Here is a 25,405-nt window from a genome sequence, read left to right as displayed (position 1 = left end):
TGGATTATAGATTTTGCATGAACCTGCTAGCTAGACTGCATGCTGTCATTATAGCAAATACTAAAAAATATAAAAGTTTGTATATTTTTAAAGGTTTAACTTTTCATTTAAGTTGCTGTGCTGATTTTATAATTTAAATAATAAAAACGAGAGAAAAAAATCCAAATAAAAGCAGTTTAAGGCTATTAGAGCCTAATGCGTACACAATGTGTCAAAGAGGTTTATTGCCTAAATATAAAAGTCACGTAAATGCATTTTTAAATAATGTGTGCATTTAACACATTTGTAGACAACTCCACAGTTAAAACATAAATCTTAAACTATTGTATTTAAGTTTTTAAAGCGGAACGATAGCCGTTTTTATAAGTAAAGCTCGGCTTGCAGTATTTTGAAAAACATCCAGAGGCATCAGCTGACTCCGTGGCATTAGCCGTTAGGTTTGTCGCCTATGCATTCAGACAGAATAGCTTGGGTAAGTTGACATGTTTTATAGTTATAATGTTAAAAATTTAAAGTGTAAAGTTTTGCTTTGATTATGAAACCCGTCACATGCTGTTTTATTAAACGTAGTAAGGCAGAAGCAGTTTCTATGTCGGCTGAACTCATTATAATAAACTGGAATAACTCTGTCTGACGGAGGAAACTACAAAGTCGCTAAAAAGAACTTGCTTCCTAACATGCACCTATAAATGAATACAATTAATTTTTTACTGAATGCCCACTTTGTGTAAGTGTATTTAGATGTTATGTACTAGGTTTTACATAGATATCAGTATTATTTGTGTTTAATGAATACTGTGTGTACTGTCCTTTACTGTTCTGACCAGAATGAAGCTGCGCACTTGCTTATCAGATGTCTACAGTAGCCTGAAGTGAAGAAAATGTGATGAGGATGAACGTCTCAGTGATGAAGATTTGGAGTCAAAATGCTAACATTGGTCAAGACTTAAACCCCCATAATCACCTGCCAGGTAAGAGAGATCCAAACCCGCCCTTATTACTGTTTAAAACCAAATTACATTAGCATTTGTGGAACATATTCAGTATGGTCACCAACATATTTGAAGAAGCACATGAATGTATAGATGTCATATGCTGCAGCAGGCACTACATTCATGTTCAAGCTGTAGACAATTAGTTATTACCTGCTGATTGATTAGAATCCGTAATTCTACAGCTATATAATTCACTTAATGTGTATGATTTACAAGGCGAAAGGTAGGGAAAACCCTGGACAGGTTGCCAGTCCATCACAGGGCAAACACTCACATTCACCTAGGGCAATGTAGTATTTCCAATTAACCCAACGCATGTCTTTGGACTGTGGGAGGAAACCCACACAGACATGGTGGAAAAATGCAAACTTCACACAGAAACAACCTGGACCGTTCCACCTGGGAATCGAACCCAGGACCTTCTTGCTGTGAGGCAACAGTGCTACCCATCAAGCTTTATATGAATAATTCCTTATTCAAAATGTACAAGAATAAGTATGCAATCTAGACTAGTTTCATTCTTATCTTAAAAGCAAATCATGTAATAAATTACTTAAATTACATTTTACCTTAAAAATAGTAAAAATGAAAAAAAAGTAAAAAAATAAATTAATTAAACAAGAAATGAAGTACAGCATTCGTGTGCTGCTTTAGGAATTTAGCAAAGGGGTGAAGCTATCTCTTGACTACAAATACAGCCATTAATGTTCCAAAAACTGGTTCATAGATTACTTCTGACCAACCTGACAAATTTCCTCTTAGTGGAAAATGACACGTTTTCTTTCCAACAGTAATGTCACTTTATTGTACTCTCCATACAGCTAGCAATCTGGAGCAGTATAGGAAAGAATTACATTTGTTAAGCATATTTATTATTGGGTAGCACAGTGATGCAGTGGGTAGTGCTTTCGCCTCACAGCAAAAAGGGCCTGGGTTCTATATCCTGGCTGGTCCTTTCTGAGTGGAGTTTCCATGTTCTCCCTGTGTCTGCAAGGGTTTCCTTCGGGTGCTTCAGTTTCCTCCCACAGTACAAAGACATGTAGTCAGGTTTATTGGAGATAGTAACAATTGTCCTAAGTGTGTGTGCGTGTCTGCCCTTTGATGGACTGGCAACCTGTCTGGGTTGTTTCCTGCCTTTCGCCCAATTAATCAGACTCACTTCGACCCAGACCAGAATGAACCAGTGGTAAAACAGTCATATGAATAAATGTTTATTATTCTCTTAAAATATTAATAGTTTTTTCCTTCTACAGTGGTACCTTGTAACTCAACGTCCCCTAAACTCAAAATCTTTGAAACTCAACACCCTTCGTCAAGACATTTGTACCCTTAAACGTAAAGTGCAGGTTTTATTGTATTTTTATATTGATTTTTTTTTTTTTTTTACTGTTTTTCAATTGTATTTCAGTGTTTTTTATTTTATATTTGTGTTAATTTCAGTGTTTAAATGTCAAAAACAACCACATTACTTTACATTAGCCTACAATTTATGCAGTTCTGCAGGACCACGGAACATATTAACATGTTTCCCCATACATCCTTATGGGAAAAAATACCTTAAAAATCAACACCTTTTAAACTCAGTGCCACTCCCAGAACCAATTGACATCAAGTTTCAAGGTACCACTGTATTTTGGATTTACTGAAGTTAGGCCCAATCATAAGCTTTTTTGTCAGTGTAGAATACTCAAACATTGGAAATTATTAACGGTCAAATATCATGTGGACACTTCAAATTATTAAATCCTGGTGTTTCAGACACATTAATTTCTGTATAAAATCAATTATACAAAATTAAATAATATGCATATACAAAAAACATATTTGTGGCAACAGTTTGTGGAAGGCTCTGTCTCGTTTTATCATGACTGTGACCCTGTGTACAAAGCAAAGTCCATAAGGACGTGGTTGAGTTTGGTGTTAAGTGGCCTGCACAGAACCCTGACCTCAAACCTATGAAATGCTGTTAAAATGGATTTGTAACGATTGTGAGCCAGGCCTATTAGTCTAACATCCCAGAAGAGTAAAAGCTGTTACAGCTGCAAAGGAGGATGTGAGAAAGCCTGGCTTGGTTTAATTCAGGCCAATGGAGTTACTCCACACCAAACTCGACGAACTCTCCTTTATGAACCTTGCTTTGTGCATGCTGCAAGAAAAAGGGCCTTTCCAAAACTGTTGCCACAAACCTGGGGTCATATAATTAAATAAATTTTTATATTTTATACAGGAGTTTGTATGTTCTTCCTGTGTCTGTGGTTTCCTCCTTCAGTTTAAAGACATGCATTCAGGTTAATTGGAGCTATTAAAATTGCCCTAGGTATCAGTGTGAGTGTGTGTTTGCCCTGTGAAGTACTAGCGATCTGTCCAGGGTGTTTTCTACCTTTCTCAGTTTATATTTCTGATACACTCAGTAATTAGAAGGTGTGTCCACATTATACTGTCCATATACACCGATCAGCCATAACATTAAAACTACCTCTTTGTTTCTACACAGATTGTCCATTTTATCAGCTTTACTTACCATACAGAAGCACTACTCCAAAATAGGAATTATATGTGCAGTGGCTTCTCCTATGTCTGATTGCATGCGCACAGGTGCTTTTTCAACCAGAGTTTATGTAAATACAGTGGATACACCCCTGTTACATCTCCCGTGCACAGCTCTCCTCCTGATATCCCACAGATTTTCAATTGGATTCAGGTCTGTGCTCTGGCTGGACCATTTCAAAAATTTGATCTTTTGGTAAGGCCATTGTTGATGTGGCAGTATACTTTAAGTCATTGTCGGGCTGAAAGGTAAAATTCCTCTTTAGGAATCTTCGGCCTGAAGGTTTAGTGCCAAAAATTGACTGATGGAACTGTTCAGAATTCCATTCACCAGTTCCAGCTGAGGAAAAACAGACCCAAAGCATAATGCTGCCACCACCATGCTTTACTGTAGGTATGGTGTTATTTTTGGTAATGTGCAGTGTTTTTGCACCAGCCATTCCTTTTGGACTTATGGCCAAAAAGTTTAACCTTGGTCTCATCAGACAGTAACACATTCTCCCACATCCTTTTGACAGACTTGAGACGTTTTTGCAAAATATATTCAAGCTTGGATGTTTTTATTTGTAAGGAAAGGCATTGTTTTGCGACCCTTAAGCTTAGCCCAACTGGCCTGATGGTGGCGCTATAGCATACCTTAAGACTATTTTTTATTACTTGTCTTATGTCCTATGCAATGGCAAAAATATGGTGTAACTGCAGTGCTATGTTGCGCAATAACATGTAAGATAACGTTAAGCAAAGATTGTCCGATCGACAATCTTTAAAATTAACATTTTGCATAGTGCTTCTGTGTAAATCTTCTTCAGGTTGTATGCTCCTCACGTCTTATCCGAAGAATAATGCACCACAGACTAATCATATCGCAGGAAGCATTTGACTGCCAAAGAATTGGTCGATGACTGTGTAACTATAAATGCATCTCCATCTATAGACCCTCAGATTGCCTTTAAAGGCAACTTTTAAACATTAAAAGACCTAAATATCTTATATCGCTGATTGTGTATTCATGCAGTTACAACATATCCCTGAGATAAATTTGTATGGGGCTAAATAAACTTGTCAATAAAAGTAACTTCATAAAAAATTCAAATTACAAATATGGAATGATTTATCTGGGTCTGATTTATTTTACATCACAAAACACTGTCATTGTAACAGGGGTGTGTAGACTTTTTATATCCACTGTATTGCACCAGGATAATTGTGTCAGCAGGTTTTTTTTAAGTGGTTGCTGAATCACGTTGCTCTTGGGTGGATTCCAGGCAGAACAAACAACAGCCCTGTTAGTGTGCACACATACAAATGCACAGTAATGATGTGTTATGAACGACTGTGTGCATGTGGATGTGTGGCAGTTTTGTTAGTTATGAACAGCAGCAAACACACAATAGCCATATTCTTAATTATTATTTACATGAGATTGTCTCTTTAAATATGTCTAGGCCACTTGTAAGATGTAGTGCCTGGGTATGTGTACACAGCTCTGTTAGCTTATGGTAACAGAGAGCTGTGCATGTCTGTATATGAAAGCTCTACATCTTTTTGTAGTTATTATAATTAAAATGGCAATTTTGAGCTCAGAATATTGTCAAATAATTGATGCTGAGACATTTTACAGTATTTGGGCCTGTTGTGTGTACACTTTTGTTTTTATTTGATGCCAAATAATGAGATAACAGCAACCTACATGGCATGACATCTTTTTTTTAAAACATGCCAAATCAGACTCATTAGTGATCAGTATTTTTAAGACTTGCAGGGCCAGTCAAGATTTCTGACTGAATTCTAAAAGTCAATTAATTAATCTGAAAACATTGAGAGGGACATATATGTAAAACCAGAGGCAATCATTCTATACACAGTGACTTAAAGCCATTTGGCGCTATATTGGTTCACCCCATCTGCATTATGCAGTGAACAGATCTCTGTTGACGGAACGTAATTAGATTGCCTCAAAATACTAAAATAGATATTTTGTGTGTACATTATTAAGGTTTGTGACCACCCTTGTGAAAAAATACACATGTACAGGTTTGATCTATTACTTAGATAAATATTAGCAGTGCCAGACCTATAATTGAACATTTTGTTATAAAATAAATTGGGTATATACAGTATTTCAGTGTAAAGTCTTTAAATGTACCGAGTGACTCAAGGCGGGGTGTGTCTGATCTATCCGAAAAGAAAATGAAACTGTTCACTCAGACAAGCTGAATCACAACAATTATAAGCTCCAGCTAGTACACTCATTTTCCAATACCTTTCTCTCTCTTCCTCCCTCCCTTTGGCCTGGCTCCAGTCACAGGCCTGACTCAGCAGAGAGAAAAAGAGAGAGAGAAAATGTAAGAGAGTGTGTAATGAGAATGCCTAGAGCAGTGCAGCAGAGAGCCTGACACCACAATAACACACAGAGCTAGTCAAGGCAGTCACAAATATTTGGACTGAGTGGAGCTGGCAGTGTGATTATGATTTGAGGAGTCTAATGAAAGTGCTGACTTTAGCCGTGAGAGACTCACATGTTTAACGTGTCAGTGATGCACACAGAGGCTAATGGATGCCTCGACAGGCAGCGCAGAAGGTCTGCCTTTAAGCTTTAATCTTTGGTGTGTAGTACTAAGCTGCATATGCGATTGGGAGTATAAGACAGTATTATGCTTTATTTCTGTATATCTGTAGAACTACCAGAAGCAGGATGCTCTGCCGTATCCAGCAGGATGCCGTTCCGCAGTGAGGAGGAGCAGGACTCTCCCTTTAACCTGCTGAGTTTTTCTGAGTTCAGTTTAGGCCTGGAGTCGCTCAGCCAGACCTACTGGGAGCGGCCCTGGACATGCACTGAGCCCGAACTTCCAGCCAGGCCCTCCTCCCCTGAAAACAGTGAGTACTACAGACAATGTGCATTCTGATTTGTCATTTGTCATCAGTGTTGTTATAGTAGAGCTGGTGCTATTGTTTTTAGCCAGTGTAGTCCATAAACTAAACAAACTTAATTGTGTTTACAGTCACATTGAGTTTTTAAGCCTTATTAATGTCCATATGTGGTGAAAATCCTTGTTGTATGTCTTAGTGTTTGAATTAATGAATGGTTGACTTTTTAGCTGTATCTTTTTGTTTAGGTCTGCTCTTATGTTTGAGGGTGTACATAGTGGTTCTACATCACCACTATGTACACCCTCTGTTAACATTCTTCTTGAATACTCGAAACTTGCATGTTAAGTAATACATGTTAAGTAAAAATACACAGTTTCTGTGATTGACCAAAATCTGTAAACCTGAAAAACAGGAAGAGGCTGAGAGAAAAATTTAACCAATCTTCCCAAGAATGTGGTTCTGCTTATCTGTTAATCATTGATAAGCAGGTTGCATGCTTGCGTATTTAGAACATTGAATTTTCTATGTTGCTAGCCCTATGAAAATCACTGACATTATCTTTAACAGATTGTAATGTGCTGTATGGTGCCACAGTAGTGCAGCAGTCAGTGTTTACTTCTCAGCCCCAAGGTTTGATCCTGTCTGTGTGGCCATGTAGTTATACACTGGCAAGTGGATTCTGTCTGTTAGAAGACTCTAGAGTCACTATATGCAGTTATGAGTCATAATGTAGTTATAGATCATTTATCAATTATCAAACCCTGGATCGATTATTATTATTAGTTACATTTAGTGCCTGATACAGCTGATTTTAAAGCATGTTCAAATAAAACATAATAAATGTATTTTTGTCCTCATTGTTCTTATAACTTATAACAAGCGTCTTTGAGTATCTTGAAAAGCGCTATATAAATAAAATGTATTATTATTATAACTATCATCATCCATTCAAAGAATTCAAGTATTGATTTAATCTTTTTGTGAAAGCCTGTTTTGTGTTTCTGCATGCTTGTGTGTGAATATGATGCTTCTAGTGTTTCAGGAAACCCATCACTATGTATATTTGACTGTGAGAGAGAGTAAATGTAATTTGCTGCGGTAATTATAGATCATTCTGGAAGCTCTGTGCTTAGTCTTAGTGCTGTCTTTTGCCAAACACCAGAGCTAGCTTAGCTTTGATCTGCTAGCATTTGTTTACTACAGATAGGAAAAGGTACGTCTGTAGACAAACAAGTGTATACATTCTCTTTGTAAATTGTTATGCTGGTATTATGCATTTATGACCCCTTTTGTATCTTTATAAGTCCAATATGTCACTGTTTATGTCCTTGAATTTAGATGTCTGTCGCAACTAACACTATGCCATCAGGTTTCACAAAAGATAAAAGACACTAACGTTTGAGACTATTTGTGTTTGAAATACAGTATATCAGTGCATTGAATTGGAAAATAATGTAAAAGCAAGATACTGCTCATTATCAGTTTGGGACATCCCCTCATGAGTATGGTTTCTGTCATACAACAGACCACAATGACTATTCGGTCAGTATTTCTTCCACAAATATTACAAAAAGATCATTTAGATTTTTTTTTTATTTAAGGTTATAATGGTTTAGTGAATCGTGTCGGGCGGGAGAGAATAAGTCTAACATGGCGGTTGCTAAAGTAGTTTGCAGCTCAGCCACATTAAGAGTAGTTTCCTTCTGTGTTGCCTGTTGCTATTTTGGCCATCAGAGGAGGCACAGAGGCGCATATGATTGATGCGTCAGTCTCTTGATTGACAATCACCTGCGCCTCATGAGCGTTAATTTGCCTCAGGTGAAAGGTTTTCTATATATTGCGGTTTCTTCCGTTTACACTTGGCAGCTCCTTTGATAGCACACCTGCTTTTTTTCTGAAGCTGTGATACTGGGCATCTTGGTCCAGTCCAGTCCTCTGCTTGCGTGTGATGCCAGAGTTTCTTTAGTTTTCTGGGAACTCACCCTGGTGTTGTGGCTTTTTGGGCCTCATAAAAGAACTACCCTAGGAGAGTGGATTGCTTATGCTTGGGATGCGCAATGCATTGCTGGTACCGGCTGGTTCTGAACACTACGTTTTACCTGTTTTTACAGATGGTGTAGTTCTGCACTATTCCTGTTCTATCCACCTTCTCTATTATTGGATGTTTTCGTGTCTTTCATGTGATACTTTGTTTTTGTTAGTTATTTGTAACAATCCACTTTTTGTTGGTAACTTTTTAGCCACAGTATTGTTCTCCCTTGGTTAAAGCACTTGCAGTTGGGCTTTGCCTCATAATTAAATGGAGAGGTGCAACCAGCCCCATCACAATAAAAAAATGAATGCAAATAAGGATTTACAATTGTTAATGCAAAAAGTATGGCATTACATGTAGTTGTTCAACATGTTTGAGAGGTGTTGGCTAACTATCCTCTACATTTATTTATAGCATTTTAAAAGCTATTTAGAAATATTAATACATTATCAAGAATTGATGTTATTGATTATATAGAGACATATATGACCATATATGTTCTATCTGTAAGTGCATAATTCTGTGTTTGCGAACATGTATTTTACATATATGAAAACACATTCTTATATATGGCTCCTTTACTACATATGGGATCTAAATACACAATTACTGAATTTTCTTATGTCAATATATGTGCAGGTAAAACATCTGTGACTGTGACCATGTACCTATACAGATGGCAGTATATTTACTGTACACACATAGTGAAGTCCCAATGTGCTTCACATTTGATCTGCCCTAGTTCTTCTATATAAAGCAGATGACACAGAAGCTAGCACATCAGCCAAACCAGCTCAGTTCTACTTTCTCATTTAGTGCTGTGTCACTTCAGGTTTTTTCACTTCACATATAACTGAAAAGAAGAATTGAATGAAGTTAAATATTCATTCTGTTGTTTGCTTCTTTGCTAGTACTTATATCAAATGAATAGTAAGAATAACAGGCTCTCGGGTAGCACAGCAATAAATTACGCTTACCTACTGAAATACAGGGTCTAAATCCCAACGGTGACATCGGCCAGTCTGGCTGATACATGTCTACATATAGACATGTTTGGCTATGCCCAGGCCCTGCTCATTGCGCCAAGTGATCCCAGGGAAACCTGACCCATCGCAACACTGACTAAGATAAAGCGGTGGTAAAACATGAAAATAAAAATGTCTTAGGGTACTATTTGTGTAGTGCAAAAATAAGGCATCACACCAAATTAAATCATATGATGTTTTTAGGTGTGGTTTGGATTTTGGTTTAAAATAGCATTTGTATTTGGAATTGAATTGAATTTTAAAAAATTATATAAAAAATGGGTACATACTGTACTATGTATAAACCTGTTTTAATACTGTTTTAAATAAATACTTCAAAATTAAATAATACTGTATATTTCACTCACCCTGTGATGGACTGGCGACCTGTCTAGTAGGTTTCTTGCCTTTCACCCATTGAATCAGACTCACCACGACCCTTAGTTAAACAGACAATGAATGAATGAATATTTAACCTGCATAATAAGGCCTTTGTGATTGATTATTAGGTTCGATGTTAATGGCACTGTGTGTCTTTGTTAAAATACTATGCCAAAAACTACTCCACATGCATAACATTGTAGAACAATTTGCTATTTATCCCAATGATAAAATATTTGCTGCCTCTCATAGCCACATTGTTTGTATGGCAGTGTTGGGGTTGTTGCCGACCCCTCTAGAAGGTGCTCTGGACAGAGTGCAGGGATATCAGAGCCACCACTCGCTGACTGGAGGGGACCTGTTGGAACAGTTTCCCAGTCTGACTGGTATTACTGCAGCAATGGAATCTCTCTCTCTGCTAAACTCTGGTTCCAGCAGTCCTGTCGACTCTGAGACCAGCGGCGTATCATCCGGATCTGACCACCTGGTAAATAAATACAAATGTTCTATAAGAACCGCAGCAAATATAACTGTGTGAAACAATAAAACATAGTTACAATTAGAACATAGTTAATAATGATTACAATATGATGGCACAGTAATTTAATCCCATTCATAAAGTCAGTGATAGTGCACCTGTGCATGAAAATGTCATTTAGAACAATTACAGCTATCGCAAGTAAGGTTTGCTCCTATTGAATGTGTAATTTTGAGTGTAAATGAAGACAGAATACATTCTTATTAACCAATAAATTTGGCCACTGCGTTTTTGATTGGTTGCATTTTGTGGAGCAAAAATCCATGAAATAGATTGTGGAATGCCATCATATTGTGAAAATGTAAATGTAGAATCAATTGCTGTGGATAAATAAATAAAAACTCAACTTGAGGACACTGTTTTATAAGTTTAGTTAATTTTATCTATATTTACACTGAAAAAAAGCCTGATATCGTGTATTAAGTAATACACTAAATACTATAATAATTAGTACAATACTTTTAGTAACATTTTAGGCTACTTTAGCTACCTCTGTTTAGTACATATGTTATATCCAATACCATATAGTAAGTAGTCAACTAATAAATAACCTAGCTTACTCTGCAATTCACTCTGGATGTAATGACTTGCCATTCACATTTATTGAATTGCATATATTTTATTTTACGTTGCGTTGCACTACTGCTGCAATCCAGAGTTTAAATCCCCAGTGGTGCAATCGGCCAGTCAGATATCTAAATACAGATAATTGGCTATGGAGGGGCCCTGCAATGGATTGGAATCCTGTTCAGTGTGGGTTACTACACCCAATTATTCTGGGGAAACTCCACCCACTGCAACACTGATCAGGATAAAGCTGTGGTAGAACATGAAACTGTTAGAAAGAAATGAAAAATAAAAATGTCAAATGTTTTACATCATATGCAAGAACACACTCCCACAACTTGTGAAGTTACTGTGAGAAATCCTAAAAACAATCCGTCTGGGCTACTGATTTTGGTATGACATTGAAAATGGAAACAATGGAACATTTAGGTAACAGAAGAGGCTTGGTTGTTATACATGAAGGAGGATAGATTGCATTTAGTTTTAAGATAAAAATCTATTGACATCCAGATGTCCTTGAGGATGTCAAGGTGCTTGGTAATCTGCCTGTTTGATGAGTTAATTAGATAACTTGTTCTTATGCAGTGTACACAGACGTTTTCATCACTAAGAGTGCACAATGCAAAAAAAACATTTAGTTTTGGAGAGATTTTTTAATATACTGGTTTACAGTATTGTTCAAATGTATTGTTACAGTGTGGGTCTCCTTTCTTCTCTAGTCCAGTCTCAGGATATCTCCTCCTATGAACTTGAATGTCCTCTTCGGCACTCAGCGAGACGGTGTAAAACCTGGCATGGGACACAGAGAGGACCCCATCTCTCCTCTTGCCCCTACTCTCCCAACTGTACCTGAAACGTCACTGGCAAAGTGCTGGACAAAAACAACCACCTGGCCCAGCTGGACCACTCTGGAGACACCAGAGCACTCTTTTAGTATTGAGAGGAAGGCTCGGCTACACAGGCAGGCAGCAGGTACATTTCTGTATGTTTGTTAGCTGCCACTGTGTATGTTTTAAATATGTCATGTATTGCATTAGGGTCATTAGGTCATTAGTGTGCTAGTTTTATTTCAGATTAATGGATTAAGATATGTGTTAATATTCTTTATAGCAACCAATGAAGCTGCTTGTACCTGGGCTGGACAGCTGCCAACACGAAATTACAAAAACCCAATCTACTCCTGTAAAGTGTTTCTAGGAGGAGTGCCATGGGATGTTACAGAGGGTAAATAATACATGCAACGTACACTTATTTATCTGCAGCAAAATCTCAATGCATTATGTGTTGAATAACCTACATTAATGCTATTAATATAGGTTATGTAGCTATAAAAACCTCTATAACAACATGCATAACTTTATCATTTCAATATAATTTTTTTTATTCAGGTTAAATATATTGGGATACATTTTATAAACACAGAGGTTCTCCATAAGTCTTTCTCCAAGAACGCCACAGAAATTTGTGGACCTGAGCTAATATGCATGTTCTGATTATGATGGTGTGGGATGCTGTGTGTACATAGACAATCATGACCAGCCAAAAGCGCCCTTTGTACACATCGATAAAAATGAGGATAATTACATTAGTCTTAACTAAAAATATTAGGAAAATCTAACTAATAAATGTTTAAAATAAAAAAGATCAAACATTAACCTACGTGTTTAGCATCTTCAAAGATGTTTTTTATTATAATCTGTATTCCTGGGGTATAAATGTAAGGAGACACTAAGAACAAATTCTCCTAGTTAGAGATGGCACAACTGAATTGAGGAAACATGCGTGGCCAATATACAGTACACTAGGCAAAATCTTTCTCTTTATCCTATATAATATTAACACAATCATGATTACAATAAACGTTTAATCTAATAAAATTCATCTTGAAAAAGATTGCACCATATCTATGAGAGCTGAATTCCTATCTGCTGGTGTGTTTACAAGTTCTAATGGGCTAATTGACCAATCTAGAACAGTTCCCTTGTAATCAGCATTGTGTTTTTTATATTTTGTCTGATTTTGCCACTTAATACCCAGGCAAAATACCAGCATGCTGGTGCTACACTGTAATGCGAATAGAGAAGTACAACAGGATTGTCAGATGCCTGGTGTTCACTAAAAACCCCAAAAGATAAAATATACTTAAATATACTTATACAAAGTTCAGAATTGTCTGATTATTTCATTCCAGTTGATCAAATTTAGTGATTATCTATGTTTATATGTAATGTACATTGTATATTTATATCTAAGTTTCAGATCTGTCCTATGCATTACAGAATACATTGTTAATGTGTTCTGGTATCCTTCTTACAACCTACACCCAAATCGAAACTTGTGTTTGGATGGGTAATTTAATAAATATGTTATATTTATGTTTTTTTTCTAAATCTGACTGTTTCTGTGTCTACAGCTAGTCTTTTAAACACATTTAGTATGTTTGGACCTTTACATGTGGAGTGGCCTGGTAAGGATGGCAAACACCATCGATGCCCACCTCAAGGTAATCAGCCTAGTAAAAACACAGCTATGACAAATTTAGTATACAAGAAATACCCTGACAGGCCACTTTTGATGCTCAGAATATTCAACCCATGACATGGTCTGGCCAGTTTAGTGTGGAGGAACTCTAGTGGCCTTCACAAAGCCCTAAAATTATCCTCACTTGAGCATCTTTGTGATTGATTGGAAAGTCATTGGCAAGCCAGGCCTTCTCACCCAATAACAGTGCCTGATCTCACAGTGCTCTTTCAACTAAAGGGCAAAAATTCCACCAGACACACTTCAAACTATTCCCAGAGTCTTCATAGAACATTTGAGGCTGTTATAGTGGACCAACTGCCCACAGTTTTCAAATGGGATGTCCAATGACATCATGTTAAAATGTCCATATACTTTTGGCCATGTCGTATAACTAATAATGGTAATGTGTAATATTAAAGAACAGCAATCAAATGTTTAAATGGCAGCTGCTTAGTAAGTGTTTTCTGTAGGTTATGTGTACCTAGTGTTTGAGGTGGAGAAGTCAGTAAAAGCTCTGCTACAGGCCTGCAGCCCACGTCATGTGCCTCCTGGAGATTATCTGGAGTACTTCTTCAAGATGTCCAGCAAGAGGATTCGCTGTAAGGATGTAAGTATCATGTACTGTTACATACAAACATAGATTTTTCTTAATAAGTTTGTAATGTTTTTATCCACATTTTTATGAGCTTGTTTTTAGGTTGTTTTCTTGTTTATCTGGAAAAAGTGCAGTTTGTCAACTGTGATTAATCTATACATACAAACCCTATTTCCAGAAAAGTTGGGACACTCCCTTAAAATGCAATAAAAACTGATATCCGTAATTTGAACCTTTATTTAACAGAGAAAAGGACAAATTTTCAAGATTTTCAGTGTTTTTATTGCCAGACAATTCTATTTGTTAAATATAAACACAATTAGAAATTGATGCCCGTAACACACCCCAAAAAGCTTGGATATTTTTAATAGGATACAGAATTAATCAAATCAAATTAAATCAAAATTAATATATGGCCTTCTCTTTGCATAACACAGTTTTAGGTTGCATTTGTTTGATGCATCGGCGGACTGTGTTAAGTGACAATGATTTTCCAATATACCCTTGAGTCCATGTGGCAATGTCCATTATGGTAGCATGAAACAATACTGCCTCAGGGCTCAGTGGTCACACAAATTTAGCAGCGGTTTCCACAATGCATGGAGATTTCCCTTCCTTTAATCTTTTCATGATATGATGAACTAGGGCTGGGCGATATGGATAAAAAATTATATCTCGATATTTTTTTCTGAATGGCGATATACGATATATATCTCGATATTTTTTTATTCCATAAGGTAATAACAAAAAGACACTTCTGAGACAAAGCTACATGTTCCAATTTTTTTACAGGCACTTTTATTAATATTCATGCTGGGGAAGCTTCACACAAGAATTATTTTTGCTTAAAAAAAAAAAAAGAGCTATTCTAAGAAAAAAAAAAGTTGTTTTCTAAGGCATCTCCTGTTGTCTAACGTGAATTACAAATATATTGTCTGGCCCTTTAAGAATGTTAAGTGTACTATAGGGCGCAGGGAGCGCATGTGTAGGGAAGATGTTGGAATGACACGGTTTCCGGCTGAGCTTGTGTGACATTAAAAGTAAAACCCCGTTAAAGTAAACCCCTCGTTAACCCCCCACCCCCCCATGTTTGGACTTTATACATTATTTTATGTTTATGTCGCCACAACATTAACATTTACATTAATATTTTCTTTTACTGTATAGAACTCAGTTCTGTAATACAGGCAGAACTAATCGTTCATGTTACTGTGTAACTATTACAACATTTAATGCATTTTAATCAGCGTTCTTCTTCATGCACTTTATTATTATTTAACAGCTTTATTTGCTGTTTAATTGCTGTTTGCTCCTTGTTTACTGCAGAGTTAGTTCATGCAATTTAATAATGTTTGGTTGTTTATTGGCCGACAACAAGAAATACTATAATAGAAGATAAATAAATAAATGACGTGTCGGACGTCGGGCGATCGTCCAGTATAAACTAACACAACCACATACAACATCCAGTACAGAAATCCCCATAATGTTTGTTTTTACAGATAGAGCAAATACATGCACATCACATATACAAACACAAGAGTCAGAACAACAGGAGACGCACCGTTACGTTATTATTACTTTCTCAACACTTAATGTGAAGTAAATACGTGCATGTCAGCGCGTGCATGCGCTTGTGTTGGTTTTTGAAACGAATAACGACTCGTTTTCTTGTTTTTTAACTTTGGGATTTGAAGTGAAAAACGAATGAAGGTACACGGAGCTGGAACCTTTTATCTGGACTTGTTTTCGGCATTCTCTACAGAATACATTATTCTGCTGCTCATCTGACACTTTGAATTCGAACCGTCTCCAAATAATTACAAAATTAGTCATTATTTTTCTTTTTAGTAAGCAGCTCCTCTTCGATAGCTTCTGTCATGTCTTTATCCGTCTCCATGCTATCGCTGCCTGCAGGAATTACTGGTGAAGCGGTGGGGAGGGGCGAGTTGTGTTCAGTGAGGGAGAGGGGCGGGGCAGGTGAACATGTGCAGAGACAAACTGGGAGAAGAGAAAGACGAACTGTCGGATCTAACTGGAACGCAACATTTATATCGATATATGCGATATTGTCTTATCTTATATCGCGTATATAAATATATCGATATTTTTAAAATATCGATATATCGCCCAGCCCTATGATGAACAGTAGATGATGACTACTACCTAAATTATTTGCAATATTGCACCAAGAAACAATTTTCTCATGAAGTTTGAGAAACAATGACAACAATTTTCTCATGAAGTTTGGCACAAATTGGTGAACCATGACCCATCCTTGCTTGCAAAGACTATCCCTTTGGTGGATTTTCCTTTTATATTTAATCTTGATCACCAGGTAAACTGCTGATTGTAGAACCTTCCAGAATTGTATTACTTGTATAACCTTAGTCTTATTTTGCCTCTGTCCCAAATGTCTCGACAGTTTGACAAAGCATACTAGTGTTCTAAATATTGTGTCAGTAGTTTCTTGTGGCAGATGCACTGGAAGACAAATAAATTGCAATAAATTCTGTCTTCTCTCTCTTTACACATAGGTACAGGTGATCCCGTGGGTGATCTCGGACAGTAATTTCGTAGGCTCTCCCTCGCTGCGCCTTTTTCCTTGTAGAACAGTGTTTGTGGGAGCTCTGCACGGCATGCTCAACGCTGAAGCTTTGGCCCTCATCATGGAGGAATTGTTCGGAGAAGTCACATATGCTGGGATCGACACAGACAAGCACAAATATCCAATAGGTCTGTCATTAACTACCTGGACTGCAGCCTCTGGTTCTCTGGGTTATAAAAATTTTGTGTGACATCAGTGTGTGATCTTTTATTTTGCAGGATCAGGACGGGTGACCTTCAAGAGCCAAAGGAGTTATCTAAGAGCACTGCATGCTGCATTTGTTGAGATCAAGACCGCCAAATTCACCAAAAAGGTAAGAATGGAAAATGTACTGAAAATTTACTGCGTCCTGGAGTCTGATCTGTACTGCTATGAGATGACCAGCCAGAATTATATTTTACTTGATTTATTTGGCATGATTATATCTTTTACCTGTGGTAGGTTCAAATTGATCCTTACCTTGACGACTCCGTGTGCCAAATCTGTAATTGTCAGCCAGGCCCGTTCTTCTGCAGAGATCAGGTAAGACATTGAGTGTATTTACATGCACATGCTTAATTTGAGTCAGTTATTTAATTTTCAAGGTCTTATATAAACAACACAATAATAAAGTGATTCTGATTCTAATTAGTTAAACATTATACATATGGTTAAGCTGGCACTAATCCACCACCACTCAGATTCAAACCAAGATCTATTGGTCAGCGGGGCATCTACACAGACATGATTGGCTATGTCAAAGGGGGGTGGCTGAAGCCCTGTGGCCCTGACCAGAATAAAACGCTTGATAAAAATGACATTAAATGAAAAAGTTAAATGTATGATAAATTGAATTATTAAACAAGGTGCTAGCCCTATTGGTATGAAAGGTATAGATTAGGAATGATATAGAAAATAGAAAAGAGTGCAGTGCAAGTTCATAGTGTTTAGCTACTTTATTTACCTTAACAAAGATGATACAAACACATGCGGATATAGAAAATTGTTTAAATGTAAGTGAATTCAGACGTTTATTTGTTCTGTTATGTCATAAAGTCATACAGTCTTTTCACAGTTGTTCTGTCACAGTTTCATAACAATACTGACTTTTAACCGACTTTTGGGGTAACATTTTAAAATGCAACATTTTAGCTTAGCTTACTATACTTGAAGAACTGTACTAAACATGTCTGCCTGTTGTGAAAGTTTGAACTATTTTATGAACAGTGGCATATTTAAACATTTACTCCCACCCCAGTGTATGTCAGTGCTGAGCACCTTTAACATATAGTTTCAGGTTAATATACATTTTACAGTTTTGTGTTTTATAAATAATCTGTTTCTGAATCACAACAGATTAAATCAATGGAATTGACACTAAGTGTTTTATAAAATAGCGTTCAATAGATTAGTAACATTGGTTGTATGTGATGGAGCTCAAACTCTTGTTTTACAGCTGGCTTGGATAACTTTATGTGTAAAATAATGGTGAATCAGTGACAAGATACAATAAAACCAGTGTGATCATTGTTTCTGATTGCATGTATAATTTATGTGTCTCTGTGACCTCTCAGGCTTGTTTTAAGTACTACTGCCGTTCCTGTTGGCATTGGCAGCACTCAACAGACACGCTGAGCAGTCACCGGCCTCTCATGCGCAACCAGAAGAGCCTGAACCTGAGCTAAATATTCTGCACTAACCGTATTGCTGCTGCTGATGGCTCATCTAGTCCAGAGATGTTTACCGTGCCATCTTCTTCTTCAGGCCACAGAGCTGGGAGAATCACTATAGAAAGTTCATGCGTTGCACTGCTTTCTCTTTTTGCTGTTTACTTGTTTACTAAAGCATTATGCAGAGTGACAAGCTGCGTGATGGTGAATAATTTGCACAGTTTCTTGGAAAACAATTACCATGGAAATAACCACAGATTTCTGCAGGTGGCATATAGAAAAATATTTTCCTGATTTTAAAAGCATCTGCTGTTTTGTTTGCATTTTTAAAAAATATCTTACATCTGTATTTTTATGCGTGTTGTTATTAATAGGTCAACTGGCCCTTTTATTCAGTTTGAATTAAGCCCTTAAGCATTGGGCATTTTTACAGTATTTACTCATTTTCCTGTGTGTTTAGGGAGTTTGCCCTGTGGCTCAACTCTAACTTGAATGATTGATGCATGACCTAACTATGCAGCAGCATTAATTCCACACTTAAAGTGAATAATGCTTAATAGTGATATCAGATACATATATAACACTAAATATAACAGTTACAACATTTAAACGTTAAACGTACTTTTAACACTGTCTGTTGACTGCATCATTTTAATCAAACTGTTGCACTTTTTTTATTTGCACTTTGGTGAAATGGGGGAATATGGTTTTTTAAAGACGTAGTATGAGGAAGGCAATACAGTTTAAGCACGACCCTTTAATTTCCTCTTTCGTACTGTTATTTTTTATTAACTCAAACTAACTCGGTTAGAACACCTATCTTTTCTAACTCATAACAGATAAAATTCAGCGCAACATTGCTTTCATTTTAAAACTACGTGCCAAAGACCTAGTGTTATGTCTATGTATGTTTTTGTCTGCCTCTCTTTCTCCTTGGTCTCCTCCCGTTCTCTTTTTTTTTTTACTTGGGTTTGTTGTGCTGAGCTTGTTGCTTGGCCCAGCTGCTTTTTAGGGTTTAAGAATTTCTACCTCACATGTCTGAAAGTGTTGCTATGGTTAGAAAATGGAAGTTCTTCCAGTTGGGCACAATAAAGTTGTTGAAGCATTAAACGTGTCAAATTTATTTTTGTGTAACAAGATTTCAGCCTTGGTTGCAATACATTTGGCACATTTTTGTACAATGACATTTTAGCTTCTATTTTGATACAGCACATACCACTTATAAACATGAACAGGGTAAATTAATTTTAGGTATTATTTTAAGTATTACTTTTAGGTATAGGTATACAAACCCCATTGCTTGAATAGTTGGGACATTTTGGTAAATCCAATAAAAACAAGAATCTGTGACATCCTGTTTTTAACTGACAATAGTGCCAGAATTACTTTTACTGTTTTGGCTAATTAAATAAATTGTATTTTAAAAATATAAACACATTTTAAATTTGACCTTAACACACTCAAAAAATTCTGACAGGCAAAATAAGAGTGAAATAAGTTTTGTGTGGGTAGTGGGTAGCACTGTCGCCTTGCAGCAAGAAGGTCCTTGGTTCGATCCCCAGGTGGGGCGGTCCGGGCCCTATAGGAGAATGGGTGTATGTGTGTCTGCCCTGCGATGGACTGGCGCCCCATCCAGGGTGTTACTGTGTGCCTTGCACCCATTGAAAAGCTGGGATAGGCTCCAGCACCCCCCTTCCCCCACGACCCTAATTGGATAAGTGGTTAAGACAGTGAGTGAGTGAGTGAGTGTTTTGAAACCCCAGGCGGGGCAGTCTGGGTCCTTTCTGTGAGGAGTTTGCATGTTCTCCCTGTGTCTGTGTGGGTTTCCTCCGGGAGCTCCGGTTTCCTCCCACAGTCCAAAAACATGCAGTCAGGTTAAATGGACACACTAAATTGCCCTATAGGAGAATGGGTGTGTGTGTGTCTGCCCTGCAATGGAGTGGCGCCCCGTCCAGGCTGTTACTGTGTGCCTTGCGCCCATTGAAAAGCTGGGATAGGCTCCGCCCCCCGTGCGACCATAATTGGATAAGCGGTTGAGAATGTGAGTGAGTGTTTTAAAACATTCTACAATAAACAGCTGACAGGTGAGGTTATCAAGACTGGGTATAAAAGAAGGATTCACTGAAGGTTTAAACTTTTTTAAACAAAGATGGGTCATGACTCAACACAAATAAATCACCTGCAAATAATTTAGGTCTTTCACCATCAACCGACATAACTTTGAGCCATCAAACAACATTGCATGAAGAACTGTTGCCTCATGCAAGTACTTGCAAGAAAACTGTTGTCACTTACAGCCTACTGCTATATACAAAAGGAAACCTGAAACTTTAATACACAAAGAGTAAGCAATGTATCACTTCTACACAGAAACATAGAGTTCTCATGCAATATGGGCCAAAAGACAATGGGAATGTGTGCTGTGGTCAGATGAGTTTATGTTTTATGACACGTGTTATGAGCTTGTTTTTGTGAAAAAATGGACATTGAGTTCTCTGATTCAGCAGATCAGCCTCTGTAAACAAGCCTTTTTAAAGAGACCCCAAACATCTGCTCAGTGGTGAGTCAAATTTAGTCAGTAAGGACTAATTTTACTCCCAATGTGACTTGCCTTAGTGTATATTCACACTTCAAACAAACACGTTTTACCAAAGTCCTAGAGCCAGCATTCCCAGAAAACACACTCTGTTTGAGCAGGAACAGAAAGAGCTCAGCTTAATACAAAGCCTTCAGGCCACATCAGAGAGATACAAGACCACAACTGTAAATACTGTGCTGTGTGAACAGTCACCAATAATGCAAGCCAGAACAAACAGAAAAAGCTCATTATGAACAAGATACAGTATATTTTGGCATGTTTAATAAGCAGGGACAAATGCAAATAAAAAAATTTAAAAAGAATGTATAGACAATATACAATAGACAAGTAATTTAAGGATGATGCTGACAAAATGGTATCAATCAAGCGAGCAGTTTCAAAGTACAAGAAACGGACAATTGTTCTTCAAAATTTAAGTCATTAGGCTAAAAGTATTTGGACACCTGGCCATGAGCTTCTTGGACATTACATGTTAAAAGTGACCTCCATGGGATTTTCAGCAAGACAACAACCACTTTTTGAAAAGACTTTTTACAAGACTTTGAAGTATGTTTAGCACATAGTAATAGTAGTAGTCATGTTGTGGTGGTGTATACCACAGTGTGGGGTTTAACACATAGTAGTAGTAGTTTAGTTGTGTTTAGCACATGGTATAACAACTGTAATTGTGTTTAGCACATAATAGTAGTAGTATCAGTGTATTTGTACCTAGAATATCGTAGCATTAGCGTGGTTGGGTTTAGCACATAGTAATAGTGGTGGAGTTGTGTTTAGCACTAGTAGTAGTGTAATTGTGTTTAGCACATAGTCGTAGTAGTATTAGTAGTGTAATTGTGTTTATCACATAGTAGTAGTATTGTATTTGTTTTTAGCACATAGCAGTGGTACAAGTGTAATTGTGTTTATCACATAGTCGTAGTAGTATTAGTAGTGTAATTGTGTTTATCACATAGTCGTAGTAGTATTAGTAGTGTAATTGTGTTTATCACATAGTAGTAGTATTGTAATTGTGTTTAGCACATAGTCGTAGTAGTATTAGTAGTGTAATTGTGTTTATCACATAGTAGTAGTATTGTAATTGTGTTTAGCACATAGTAGTGGTACAAGTGTAATTGTGTTTATCACATAGTCGTAGTAGTATTAGTAGTGTAATTGTGTTTATCACATAGAAGTAGTATTGTAATTGTGTTTAGCATATAGTAGTGGTACAAGTGTAATTGTGTTTATCACATAGAAGTAGTAGTGTAATTGTGTTTAGCATATAGTAGTGGTACAAGTGTAATTGTGTTTATCACATAGTCGTGGTAGTATTAGTAGTGTAATTGTGTTTATCACATAGTAGTAGTATTGTAATTGTGTTTAGCATATAGTAGTGGTACAAGTGTAATTGTGTTTATCACATAGTCGTGGTAGTATTAGTAGTGTAATTGTGTTTATCACATAGTAGTAGTATTGTAATTGTGTTTAGCACATAGTCGTAGTAGTATTAGTAGTGTAATTGTGTTTAGCATATAGTAGTGGTACAAGTGTAATTGTGTTTATCACATAGTCGTGGTAGTATTAGTAGTGTAATTGTGTTTATCACATAGTAGTAGTATTGTAATTGTGTTTAGCAAATAGTAGTGGTACAAGTGTAATTGTGTTTAGCACATAGTAGTAGTATTAGTGTATTTGTACCTAGAATATCGTAGCATTAGCGTAGTTGGGTTTAGCACATAGTAGTAGTGGTGGAGTTGTGTTTAGCACTAGTAGTAGTGTAATTGTGTTTATCACATAGTAGTAGTAGTATTAGTAGTGTAATTGTGTTTATTACATAGTTGTAGTAGTGGTGGTGTAATTGTGTTTATCACATAGTAGAAGTAGTAATAGTAGTAGCAGTATTGTAATTGTGTTTATCACATAGTAGTAGTAGTATTAGTAGTGTAATTGTGTTTATCACATAGTAGTAGTATTGTAATTGTGTTTAGCATATAGTAGTGGTACAAGTGTAATTGTGTTTAGCACATAGTAGTAGTATTAGTGTATTTGTACCTAGAATATCGTAGCATTAGCGTAGTTGGGTTTAGCACATAGTAGTAGTGGTGGAGTTGTGTTTAGCACTAGTAGTAGTGTAATTGTGTTTATCACATAGTAGTAGTAGTATTAGTAGTGTAATTGTGTTTATTACATAGTTGTAGTAGTGGTGGTGTAATTGTGTTTATCACATAGTAGAAGTAGTAATAGTAGTAGCAGTATTGTAATTGTGTTTATCACATAGTAGTAGTGGTGGAGTTGTGTTTAGCACTAGTAGTAGTGTAATTGTGTTTATTACATAGTAGTAGTAGTGGTGGTGTAATTGTGTTTATCACATAGTAGAAGTAGTAATAGTAGTAGTAGTATTGTAATTGTATTTATCACATAGTAGTAGTAATATTAGTAGTGTAATTGTGTTTATTACATAGTTGTAGTAGTGGTGGTGTAATTGTGTTTATCACATAGTAGAAGTAGTAATAGTAGTAGTAGTATTGTAATTGTGTTTATCACATAGTAGTAGTAGTATTAGTAGTGTAATTGTGTTTATTACATAGTTGTAGTAGTGGTGGTGTAATTGTGTTTATCACATAGTAGAAGTAGTAATAGTAGTAGTAGTATTGTAATTGTGTTTATCACATAGTAGTAGTAGTATTAGTAGTGTAATTGTGTTTATTACATAGTTGTAGTAGTGGTGGTGTAATTGTGTTTATCACATAGTAGAAGTAGTAATAGTAGTAGCAGTATTGTAATTGTGTTTATCACATAGTAGTAGTAATAGTAGTAGTAGTATTGTAATTGTGTTTATTACATAGTTGTAGTAGTGGTGGTGTAATTGTGTTTATCACATAGTAGTAGTAGTATTAGTAGTAGTAGTATTGTAATTGTGTTTATTACATAGTTGTAGTAGTGGTGGTGTAATTGTGTTTATCACATAGTAGTAGTAGTATTAGTAGTAGTAGTATTGTAATTGTGTTTATTACATAGTTGTAGTAGTGGTGGTGTAATTGTGTTTATCACATAGTAGAAGTAGTAATAGTAGTAGCAGTATTGTAATTGTGTTTATCACATAGTAGTAGTAATAGTAGTAGTAGTATTGTAATTGTGTTTATCACATAGTAGTAGTAATAGTAGTATTGTAATTGTGTTTATCACATAGTAGTAGTAATAGTAGTAGTAGTATTGTAATTGTGTTCATCACATAGTAGTAGTAATAGTAGTATTGTAATTGTGTTTATCACATAGTAGTAGTAATAGTAGTAGTAGTATTGTAATTGTGTTTATCACATAGTAGTAGTAATAGTAGTATTGTAATTGTGTTTATCACATAGTAGTAGTAATAGTAATAGTAGTATTGTAATTGTGTTTATCACATAGTAGTAGTAGTAATAGTAGTAGTAGTATTGTAATTGTGTTTATTACATAGTTGTAGTAGTGGTGGTGTAATTGTGTTTATCACATAGTAGAAGTAGTAATAGTAGTAGTAGTATTGTAATTGTGTTTATCACATAGTAGTAGTAGTAATAGTAGTAGTAGTATTGTAATTGTGTTTATTACATAGTTGTAGTAGTGGTGGTGTAATTGTGTTTATCACATAGTAGAAGTAGTAATAGTAGTAGCAGTATTGTAATTGTGTTTATCACATAGTAGTAGTAGTAATAGTAGTAGTAGTATTGTAATTGTGTTTATTACATAGTTGTAGTAGTGGTGGTGTAATTGTGTTTATCACATAGTAGAAGTAGTAATAGTAGTAGCAGTATTGTAATTGTGTTTATCACATAGTAGTAGTAATAGTAGTAGTAGTATTGTAATTGTGTTTATCACATAGTAGTAGTAGTATTAGTAGTGTAATTGTGTTTATTACATAGTTGTAGTAGTGGTGGTGTAATTGTGTTTATCACATAGTAGTAGTAGTATTGGTAGTAGTAGTATTGTAATTGTGTTTATTACATAGTTGTAGTAGTGGTGGTGTAATTGTGTTTATCACATAGTAGAAGTAGTAATAGTAGTAGTAGTATTGTAATTGTGTTTATCACATAGTAGTAGTAGTAGCAGTATTGTAATTGTGTTTATCACATAGTAGTAGTAATAGTAGTAGTAGTATTGTAATTGTGTTTATCACATAGTAGTAGTAGTAGCAGTATTGTAATTGTGTTTATCACATAGTAGTAGTAATAGTAGTAGTAGTATTGTAATTGTGTTTATCACATAGTAGTAGTAATAGTAGTATTGTAATTGTGTTTATCACATAGTAGTAGTAATAGTAGTAGTAGTATTGTAATTGTGTTCATCACATAGTAGTAGTAATAGTAGTATTGTAATTGTGTTTATCACATAGTAGTAGTAATAGTAGTAGTAGTATTGTAATTGTGTTTATCACATAGTAGTAGTAATAGTAGTATTGTAATTGTGTTTATCACATAGTAGTAGTAATAGTAATAGTAGTATTGTAATTGTGTTTATCA

General features: G+C 36.0%; 1 protein-coding gene across 1 annotated transcript; it reads left to right on the top strand.

Moving 5' to 3' along the window:
* The first annotated feature begins 853 nt into the window (after window positions 1-853).
* cpeb1a (cytoplasmic polyadenylation element binding protein 1a) lies at window positions 854-19,435 on the top strand. The gene is given in 11 exon segments (XM_063004270.1): window positions 854-971; window positions 6,222-6,419; window positions 10,124-10,338; window positions 11,676-11,928; window positions 12,067-12,180; window positions 13,370-13,459; window positions 13,950-14,086; window positions 16,612-16,810; window positions 16,901-16,995; window positions 17,124-17,204; window positions 18,236-19,435. Coding segments are annotated over 11 exon segments (1,611 nt in total). The 3' UTR covers window positions 18,347-19,435.
* The last annotated feature ends 5,970 nt before the right edge of the window (window positions 19,436-25,405 follow it).

The sequence above is a fragment of the Trichomycterus rosablanca genome, chromosome 1 (assembly GCF_030014385.1).
Source record: "Trichomycterus rosablanca isolate fTriRos1 chromosome 1, fTriRos1.hap1, whole genome shotgun sequence".
In the NCBI taxonomy this organism is placed as follows: Eukaryota; Metazoa; Chordata; class Actinopteri; order Siluriformes; family Trichomycteridae; genus Trichomycterus; species Trichomycterus rosablanca.
This window is presented reverse-complemented; position numbering and strand designations above follow the sequence as displayed.